Genomic DNA, 11061 nt, shown 5'->3' with positions numbered 1-11061 from the left:
TGCCCACAGAATATCCTCAAAGAAGAAATCCTGCAAGTAATCACTGAGAATATCATGGACATGATACTAGACATGGTTAACCAAAATGTACAAGAGGCACTCAAGAAATTCCAAGACACCAAAAATAATACAAGAAGACACAGAAACAAATAAATGAACTAATAGGAGCCATAAATAAACACCAAAGTGAAACACAGAACACTATAAATAGAGAGATAAATTAATTAAAGACAAAAATAGACAATATTAAAGAGGAAGTAATCCATGATATGGAAAACCTCAGAAAAAAGAATGAAACAGAAATACAAAACACAATGGAAGGCCACTCCAGCAGACTAGAACAAGCAGAAGACACAATCTCAGAACTTGAAGATAAAATGGAAATTAAGGGAAAAACTGAAAAGCTATTAGTCAGACAACTCAAGACCTGTGAAAGGAATATGCAAGAACACACTGACTCCATCAAAAGACCAAACCTGAGAATCATGGGCATTGAAGAAGGAGAAGAGGTGCAAGCAAAAGGAATTTGTAATATATTCAACAAAATAATAACAGAAAATTTCCCAAATCTAGAGAAAGCTAGGCCCAGTCAAGTACAGGAAGCCTCCAGGACACCAAACAGACTTAACCAAAATACAACTACCCCATGACATATTATCATTAAAACAATAAGCACAGAGAACAGAGAAAGAATACTGAAGGCTGTAAGAGAGAAAAAAACAAGTAACATACAAAGATAAACCCATAAAAATAACAGAAGATTTCTCAATGGAAACCTTAAAAGCAAGAAGGGTATGGAGGCTGGAGGATCCAAGATGGCAACTGAGACACAGCCACAGACTGCATGAGCTCTGTGAATCAGGGACCTTGCTAAGACACTGGAGAGGTAAAGCACCAGGGAGAGTCGAAACTTCGGCACTCTGAACCCCTAGCTCATGAAACGCTTCTCCATGCCACAATTTACTAAAAGAACAGCTAGCTGTTGCCCACCAAGCACCTGCCCCATAGGCCCATGGAGCTGCAGCTCCACAGGCCCACAGGTTCTCCGATCCACCAGGCATGCCAGGCCCATACTCCACAGGCCTGCTGGATCTCTATTCTGCCAGGCCCCTGCCCAGCAGGCCCACCAGGCCCCTGCTCCACAGACCACCAGGCCCCTGCTCCACAGGCCTGCCAATCACTGCTCCACCAGGCTCCTGCCCTGTAGGCCTGCCAGGCCCCCACCCGCCCACCGCCTGCCACAGGAGGTCTCGAAACCTGCCTAGGAGACACAACAGACAGGGCTGGATGCTAAAGGAGTAACACCAGAACAACTAAAACTGTAATTCTACTGTTCCTGAACCAGTGATTTTTTTTTCATTTGCCTTTCTTTAAAGGTCTAGCTGTCTGGTTTGTTGTTTGATTGTCCACAATCTCTCCCTCTTGTTTTCTTTGGTTCTCCATTTTTTTCTTCTATTTCTTTTTCTTTCTCTTTTTTCTCCTTCTTTCTTGCTTTTGTTAGTTTTACTATTGTAACTCAGCTAATACTAAATTACACATAGTCCAGGGACAGAAACAGTCATCACACCACAGATCAAATGGACCTCTAGCTGATGTCTACAGAATATTTCATCCAACATCTGCACAATATACATTCTTCTCAGCAGCCCATGGAAACTTCTCCAAAATTGATCATATCTTAGGGCACAAAGCAAGCCTCAGCAAATAGAAATAATCCCATGCATTCTATCTGACCACAATGCATTAGAACTAGAAATCAACAACAAAAACAGCAGTAAAAAACATGCAAACAAATGGAAGCTGAACAACACATTGCTCAATGACAAATGGGTCATCGATGAAATAAAAGAGGAAATTAAAAGGTTCCTGGAAGTTAATGAAAATGAAAACACGGCCTAGAAGAACCTATGGGACACAGCAAAGGCAGTCCTAAGAGGAACATTCATAGCCATGAGTGCATATATTAAAAAGACATAAAGATCTCAAATCAATGACCTAATACTATAACTCAAACTCCTAGAAAAACAAACAAGCAAATCCCAAAAAAGCAAGGAAAGAAAGAATTAAAATAAAGGCTGAAATCAATGAACTAGAAGCAAAAAAAATGCAAAGAATCAATGAAACAAAAAGCTGGTTCTTTGAAAAAATAAATAAGATTGACAGACCCCTGGCAAACCTGACTAATATCAGTAAAATCAGAAATGCAAAAGGGGATATAACAACAAACACCACGAAATCCAGGAAATCATCAGAGACTACTTTGAGAACCTATATTCTAATAAATTTGAAAATCTTGAAGAAAAGAACAAATTTCTAGATACTTATGACCATCCAAAATTGAACCAAAAGGATATTAATCACCTGAATAGATCTATAACACAAAATGAAATTGAAGCAGCAATCAAGAGTCTCCCATAAAAGAAAAGTCCAGGACCTGGTGGATTCTCTGCTGAATTCTATCAGACATTTAAAGAAGAAGTAATACCAAATCTCCTTAAACTGTTCCATGAAATAGAAATGGAAGGAACACTGCCTAATTCATTTTATGAAGTCAATATTACTCTCATCCCAAAACCAGACAAAGACACCTCCAAAAAGGAGAACTACAGGCCAATTTTCTTAATGAATATTGACACAAAAATCCTTAATAAAATAATGGCAAACCGAATCCAACAACACATCAGAAAGATCATTCACTATGACCAAGTTTGGCTTCATCCCAGGGATTCAGGGATAGTTCAACATATGCAAATCTATAAATCTAACAGCACATTAACAGAAGCAAAGACAAAAACCACTTGATAATCTCAACAGATGCAGAAAAAGCCTTCGACAAGATCCAACACCACTTCATGATAAAAGCTCTAAAAAAACTAGGATAGAAGGAATGTACCTCAACATTATAAAGCCTACATATGACAAACCTACAGCCAACATCATACTTAATGGTGAAAAACTGAAACCATTCCCCGTAAAATCAGGAATGAGACAAGGGTGCCCACTATGCCCACTCCTATTCAACACAATACTGGAATTTCTCCAGAGCAATTAGGCAAGAAGAAGAAATAAAAGGAATACAAATAGGTAAAGAAACTGTCAAATATCCTTATTTGCAGACGATATGATCCTATACTCTAAAGACCCAAAAAACTCTACCCAAAAACTATTAGACACCATAAACATCTACAGTAAGGTGGCAGGACACAAAATCAACTTACAAAAATCATTAGCATGTCTATACACCAACAACAAACAATCTGAGAAGGAATATATGGAAACAATTCCATTCACAATAGCCTCAAAAAAAAAAAACCAAATACCTAGGAGTAAACTTAACAAAAGAAGTGAATGACCTCTACAAGGAGAATTACAAACCCCTGAAGAAAGAGATTGAGGAAGACTACAGAAGATGGAAAGATCTCCCATGCTCAGGGAAAATATATTCAAGCAAACAGATCCCAAAAGCAAGCATGAGAAGCAGTACTGAAGTCTGACAAGGCAGAATTCCAACAACAATTAGTCAGAAGAGATGAAGAAGACACAAATTAGAAGACACAGTATCACTTCCTACTGATAAAAGGAGCAGTCCATGAAGAAATTATGACTATTGTAAACATATACACACCAAATGTTGGTATAACCAGTTTCACAAAACAAACACTACCGGACATAAAGATATGGATCGATCCCAACACAGTAACAGGAGGTGACTTCCATACCCCATTTTAACCAATAGGTCGTCCACACAAAAAAATCAACATAAAAACATCATGACAAAATGACACTGTAGATCAAATGGACTTAATAGACATGAACAGAATATTTGGTTTAACAGCCACAGAATGCACATTCTTCTCAGCAGCCCATGGAACTTTCTCCAAAGCAAGCATATTTTAGACATATGGCAAATCTTAACAAATACAAAAAATTGAAATAGCTTCTAGCATGTTCTAGAGCTGCAATTCAGACATAATTATGTTAGAATGCAGTTCCTGATTTGGTAGCTCTGGTGGGTGTTGGTATCAGACTTGTGTTCCTAACAAGCTCTCAGTTGAAGCTGATGTTGCTGGTCCATGGAGCACACTTTGAGTTGGGAGATTTTAGAGTGTCCTTGAAAGTTTTTTTTAAGATATCTGCATTTAAATTTTTTGCTTCTTTCCCTCCATGGCACTCAAGATTTGAAGGATGATAGCAATAATCTTCAGAGCAGAGAATCTTAGCCAAGTTATAAGAAAGTTTCTGGGAAAAAAAGGAAGGTGTTGGTTATCTAGAAAACATAAACTAGGACATCAAAATATCCTCCAAAGAATATTGCCATGAAGTACTGCAACTCTCTAGAAGCACTAGAATTCTCTTCTGTCAAATCTCACACTTACCATTTTATTTTAAGTGCTTGTGTTAAAGTAGACTATGTCTATGGTACTTTACTGTTTTCTGAGATTTTCATTATAGTTTTGTTGATTGTTTCCTTATTTTTTATATTTTTATTAGTATATATTAACTAGGGCACAAAGGGTTTTTGTGGCAATATTTCCATATATGCATACAATTCACTTTGATCAAATCCATCCCCTCTATTATTCATTATTATCCCTCCTGTCCCTCTCCCTTCTTTTACAGTTTTCAGTGGCATTCATTATGTTATTTTCCATACATACATACAATGTACTTCAAACATATTCACCCTACATCACTTTTCCCTTTCCCTTCATATAGTCCCTCTGTTACATTCATGCCATATTATTTTTAGGACAAGATTACACATACAAGAGAATACATGCAATATTTGTTTCTCTGAGCTTGGCTTATCTCAATCAACATGATCATTTCTTAAAAAACAGGAAGTCTTTGTCTTAGTGAAAGTTACTTCAAACACATGGCAATCATTTATTGAGAGCTATTCTGTGTCCAACACCTAATAGGTGCAAGAGGGTCAGGATAAGAGCAACATACCAATGAGAACAAGAGAAAGAAAATAGTAGCCATATGTTCTCAGTGTGCAGTTGAACTTGAATCTGTTATTTCTCCAAACCCTGGAAATTCAGAGAGTTGCAAACTACAGAAGATCAAACTGTAAATTGGAGTAGAAACTCTTGTTTCTCTTCAGTACATTAAACACTGGGGAAATGGCCCTGCTCGTCCACACTCTGTATTGCCCACAGTTTGAGGATCCTAAATTTCCACAATAAGCCATGAGCAGATTTCAAAGAAGGATCCTGCAGATGCTTATGATTCTCATATGTTGCTCCATAGAAAAGCCTTTAACCCTGAGAGAGAGAAAAGAGAATTTCCTTAGAATATAAAGCAGAATTAATACGAAAGTGTTACAAAGGTCATAGCTTCAGAAACATGGTCTTATAAATACACCATGATAAATATATCAACAAAGATTAAAAGAAAAAACATTAAAATGTTAAAACTTATGGTCTTTAGTTTGGAAGACCTTGTTGGCAAGCTATTCCCAATCTGTTCACTGATAGCTCTCATTCTAGATACTGCAAAGCCAAATACTTATTTTCTCAAATTTCTTTGCAGCTAGAAATAGTCATAGTATACAGTCCTCACTTGTTAGGTGATAAGAAATCTGTTGATGGGATTCTGGGTTAAAGGAGAGTTTCCTGTTTCCATCCCATCCAGATTCTTCTTGCCTTTAATGTAGTGGTGATGTCTGGAGCTGTCAAAGCCATTTTGCAACCATGAAAAGAATGTGATGGAAAGCCACCATGCTAATGGTTAAATGGAAAACTAAGAAGAGCCTATTGTTTACACAGTGCTGGATATTGAATCCAGGACCTTATGTATGCCAGGCACTCACTCTACCACTGAGCTATATCCCAATCCAAGAGAGCCTCAAGCCCCACCCCTTACTCAATGAGCTGAGGTGCAAACACTGAGCACCCAGCCAGTACTTGACACATGGTATTGTTTAGTGCCACTAAGCTGCAGGCATCCCTTCTGATCAGAACCTGTGTGAAACACACAATCCCCCACCGTCTTGGAAGTGAAGGGCATGGATGACAGTAAGATCTGTGAGGTCTGGGACTGGGAGCTGGACTTCCTCTTCCTAGTCATCCAGCTCTTGTATTCTTCTCGTACCTGGAGAAAAAGACACATCAAAGGAAGATTAATTACTCCTAGATGTAGGGAAATGGACCAATGAATGGATGGAAGAATGGGGACCAGAAGTGGGAGGGCTGCAGCTACATACCTGGCGGTTGAGCACACAGTGAATGAGGAAGATGAAGGTCCCCTGCAGGCTGTTGATGATGGTGAATAGGTACGCCATTATACTTGCAGTGGGTCCAATCTGAAAAATGCCAAGCACCCAGGAACTTCCCAAGATAAAGATTTGAGCAAAGGCCTTGAAGGTCAGTAATCTGGAAGAGAAGATTTACAAAGCAAAGGTCTCAGAGGTGACATTGTCTCATAGGCAACACTCCCAGTAACTGTTTGAGGTTCACCATGTGACCCACCACTTGAGAGGGGATAAAAGTAGAGTGAAATCTCCAAGCTCAATTGTAAGGAAATTAAATCCTATAGGCAGTGAAAATGTAGTTGGCCTGCAGATACACATGGGTGCAAAGATATGTGGATGTATGTGGTATTGAATGAATTTTTGTTTGTAGTTAGGGAATGCTGGAGGGACCCACATGTTCAAATTTTGGAAACACATTAAGTGAATGGTGAATCCATAACATGAAATGTGGTGAAACCTTTCTTTTATTGAGGTAAAATTCCCCTAACATAAATTTCACTGTTTTAACTTATGCAAAGTGTGCAATTCAGTGATATCAAGTATATTCACAATGTTCTGTGACCATCACCAATATATAGTTCCAAGGCACTTTTGTTATTTCAATAAAGCCCTAAGCCAGGTGTCCATGGCTCATACTTGTAATCCTAGCTACTTGAGAGGCTGAGAGCAAGAGGATCATGGTATGGGAGAAGCCGGGGCAAAAAAGTTCTCAAGACCCCATCTCAACCAGTAGTCAGATGCAGTGGTTCATGCTTGTCATCCAAAGCTATGCAGGAGACTGGAGTAATGAAGATCATGGTTCTGGGCCAGCTGAGATTTCATCTCAGTGGAAAAAAGCAGGGTATGGTGGGGAGCACCTGTCATCCCAGACATAGCAGGAAGCTTACAATAGGAGTATTATGAAATCAAGACCCCATCTCCCAAATCACCAGAACAGAAAGGGCTGGACATGTGACTCAAGCTGTAGAGTGGCTGCCTAGCAAGTGCAAGACCCTGAGTTCAAACTCAAGTACTTCCAAATAAAAACAAAATACCTCACATCAAACTGTACTGCAGAGCAATAAAAACAGAATGGTAATGGCACAAGAACAGACATAAAGACCAGTGGAACAGAATAGAAGACCCAGATATGAATCTACACAGCTATTCCCACCTGATTTTTGACAAGGGCACCCAAAACATATGTAGACAGAAGATACCTTCAACAAATGTTGCTGGAAAACTGTATATCTGCATGCAGAAAACTGAAACTAAATCAGTTTCTTTCACCCTGTACAAATATCAACTCAAAGTGGATTAAGGACCTTAATATAAGGCCAGGAACTTTGAAACTAGTGCAGTAAAGTGCAGAGAATACCCTGGAACTAATAGACATAGACAATGATTTCCTAAGTTGAACTCAAATGGCTCAGCAACTAAGAGGAAGGATTGTCAAATGGCACTACATTAAATTTAAAAGCTTCTGCACAGCAGAAGAAATGGTTAACAGATGAAGAGGCAGCCCATAGAATGGTAGAAAATCTTTGCCAGATATACATCTGACAAGGGACTAATAACCAAAACATGTAGTGAACACAAAAATCTAAACTCCAAAAAAATCAATGACCTAATAAAGCAATGGGCAAAGGAACTGAAGAGAGGTTTTCAAAGGAAGAAATCCAAATGGCAAAAAAATACATGAAGAAATGCTCACCATCCCTGGCCGTAAAGGAAATGCAAATCAAACCACACTAAGATTCCACCCCAATTCTGTTAGAATGGCTACCATCAAGAACACAAACAACAATAAATGTTGGTGAAGATGCAGGGAAAAGGGAACCCTCATGCACTGCTGGTGGGAATGCAAATTAGTATAACCCCTGTGGAAAACAGTATGGAGGCTCCTCAAAAAACTAAAAATGGAACTGCCATGTGATTCAGCAATACCACTCCTAGAGATATAGCTGAAGGAATGTAGGTCTGGCTATAATAAAGGCACCTGCACACCCATGTTTATTACAGTGCTAGCCAGAATAGCTAAGCTATGGAAACAGCCAAGATGCCCTACTACTGATGAATGGATTAAGAAAATTTGTTTATACACAATGGAATTTTATTGAGCCATGAAGAATAATGACATTTTGTCATTTGCAGATAACTGGATGGAACTGGAGAGCATCATCTTATGTGAAGTTAGCCAGGTTCAGAAAGCCAAAGGCCACATGTTTTCTCTCATATGTGAAATACAGACCCAATACAAATAGAAGCAATATTATGAAAAACAGGTCATGCTAAGGGGAGGTCACATGTGAGAGAGGGAGGGTAAAGGGAGGAAGTTAAGAAGGTGAATATGGTCAATGTACTTCATATACAAGAATGAATATAGAATTTTTAAACCTGTTGAAATCACCATAAGAAGGAGACTAAGGTAGAAAGGAGAAAAACAGAGGGGATGAACCAATTTGGTTTATAATACTTATACACATGGAAATGTCACAGGAAAGCAATGTACAAATATCTTACACAAACAAAAATGTCATTTTTTTACAAAATCTGAGAATAGAAGGGCAGAACATGTCCTGTCTAGGGGTTGGTACCAATAAGAGAGGGGAGAAGTGTGTAGGAGGGTGAATATAGTACAAATACTGTGTACACGTGTATGTAAATGGAAAAATGAGACCTGTTGAAGCTTTTTCAGGAAGGGGGCAAGGGGAGATAAAAGAATGATTTCCAATACCATCCATTTTCCTGTAATGACATAATTCCATATCTGTTATTGAGGATTTATAAGATTTTGGAGGTGTCACCTTGCCTTGCTTTTTCATGTTTCTTGTGTTTATACATTACAATTTTCCCATCTGTTGGGATCAGTATCTCTTTCAGTTTTTATGGGAATTTTCTTAGTAGGCATTCTTCTCTTGGGATTATGACTCCCACTACCACTCACAGGAGAGAAAGCAGAAAACAGTAACAAAAACAATTCAAAAATGAACCAGAACTTAAATCTGGCTTAAAAATGGAAATATCAACTATGCACCCAATACAGTTAGGAAAGAAAGGAACTATATTACCTATGAGATATTACTAGTAGTTTAAAATTATTAAAGCTATAAATGTTAATAATAGATAAAAATAAAAGATGAATAATGGAAAATAGAGCAGAAGCAAGATAGGAAAAAAGGACATTTATAAGGGATGAAAGTATAAGAAATAGTGAAGAGGAACACCATAAAATAACTACACAGTAAAACAAAACAGTCCAAAAAAAAAGAAAAACAAATCAAACAAAAAACACCAGTCAATATTTCTTCCTTGCTGAGGAGGAAGATGGTTCTGTTGATTTCTCTTTGTGGGTAGCAGCTGTTCATTCTTTCTGTAGTCCAAACAAGTTAGATCAGTAAGGGCTGTTTTCAGGCCAACCCCCTTCAGAGCAGCAGCACTGGGTGATTTTCACCAACCTCAAGCCAAGGCAGTCTGCCCTGGCTGGGCAGGGAACAGGCTTCTGACCGATTTTGTGTGCCATGGCTTCCCAGTTCTCTGTCCTAATACCTCATTTACATTCACTCAGCTGGTCTCCTCTTATAGAGTCCCAGCTGCAGCTCCCCCTGTGAATTTCACATCTTCTACTTCTCACCCAAGTAGACTGTGCCCCTGAATCTAAGTCCAAGTAACAACCAGCTTCCTTAGTTCACTGATCCTTGGAATGGTGGTTTACTTATGTGATAAAGGAGGGAGACATTGGTAGTTTGGAGATATAAATGCAGAGCCTTCTTCTCAGCCAGGCTGAGAGTCTTGACTTTAAGACTTCTATAAAGGTGATTCCTCTCCAGCACCAGTGAGTGACACAGGACTTCTGAGGCCCCTTGTCTAGTGTTTGCTTATAGCATGGGATGCAGATCTCCTGTCTGAAACCTTATTTTGGCTCCTGAGACTTTTCTTTTCTCCCTTACTTGTGTCTCATTGTACAGGTCCCCCATCTTCCCTGTTATTTTGCTTAGTGCTTTATGTTGGGGTCCTTTGCTTCTTTTATAAATTTAAAGCTCAATACTTCTGAATTTCACCTGGTCTCTAATTGTGTTCTGTTTATTGTCCCCACTCTTGTCTTTTCATGCCACTTTTCCCTGCATCCATGCAGCTTGTGTTTTGTTTCAGATTCTTGGAAATACAAAAAAAATGCTGGGTAACTCTATTCTACCATCTTCAGAACCCCCAATGTAATTTTGATTCACATTTCCCTGATAGGTAAACATGTGGGACATTTTTTCATGTATTTATTAGCCATTTATATTTCTTCAATTGAAGACTGTCTGTTTGGCTTATTTGCTCGTTTCGTGTTTAGTTTTTTAGTTCTTTGTGTATTCTAGGTATTAATCCCATTATATGAATAGCTGCCAAAGATTTTCTCCCATTCTGTAGGCTGTCCCTTCATTCTGTTGATTATTTTTCTGTTCAGAGTCTTTTTAACTTGATGTAATCCCACCTGTTAATTCTCTTTCTTATTTCTTGAGCTATTGGAGTCATATTCAGAAATTCATTGCCTATACTCTTAAAGTGTGTCCTCTCCATTTCCTCTAGGAGCTGCAAAGTTTCATGTCTTACATTAAGGTCTTAGATGCACACTGACTTGATTATTGTCACAGGGAGAGAGAGAGGGATCCAGTTTCAGACTTCTACCTGCAGATGTCCACTTTTCCCAGCACCACTTGAAAAGCAGATGGTCTTTTCTCCATGGCAATTTTGGCACCTTTGTCAAGAATCAGATGGCTGCAGATGCTTGGGCTTACTTCTAGATCTTCTATTTCTGTGGCCTGCATATCTGTTCTTAT

General features: G+C 38.6%; 1 protein-coding gene across 5 annotated transcripts in view; it reads right to left on the bottom strand.

Annotated features, from left to right (window-relative positions):
* Window positions 1–1255: 1255 nt before the first annotated feature.
* Window positions 1256–11061, bottom strand: part of Adgre1 (adhesion G protein-coupled receptor E1) — a 76933-nt gene continuing 67127 nt past the window's right edge. For 3 of the 5 annotated variants that reach the window (XM_074054449.1, XM_074054452.1, XM_074054451.1), the window contains 3 exons: window positions 6209–6377; window positions 5992–6096; window positions 4864–5267 (listed from right to left, as the gene is read on the bottom strand). In XM_074054449.1, coding sequence (XP_073910550.1) covers window positions 5262–5267; window positions 5992–6096; window positions 6209–6377 — 280 coding nt within the window. In that variant the 3' untranslated portion in view covers window positions 4864–5261. Of the gene's footprint in view, window positions 4240–4863; window positions 5268–5991; window positions 6097–6208; window positions 6378–11061 lie in introns of those variants that run through there. The other 2 variants (XR_012441404.1, XM_074054450.1) reach the window with 2 other exon arrangements.

Source organism: Castor canadensis, chromosome 14, assembly GCF_047511655.1.
Source record: "Castor canadensis chromosome 14, mCasCan1.hap1v2, whole genome shotgun sequence".
Taxonomy (NCBI): Eukaryota; Metazoa; Chordata; class Mammalia; order Rodentia; family Castoridae; genus Castor; species Castor canadensis.
Note: the sequence above shows the minus strand (reverse complement) of the source record. Positions and strands in the feature narration are given on the sequence as shown.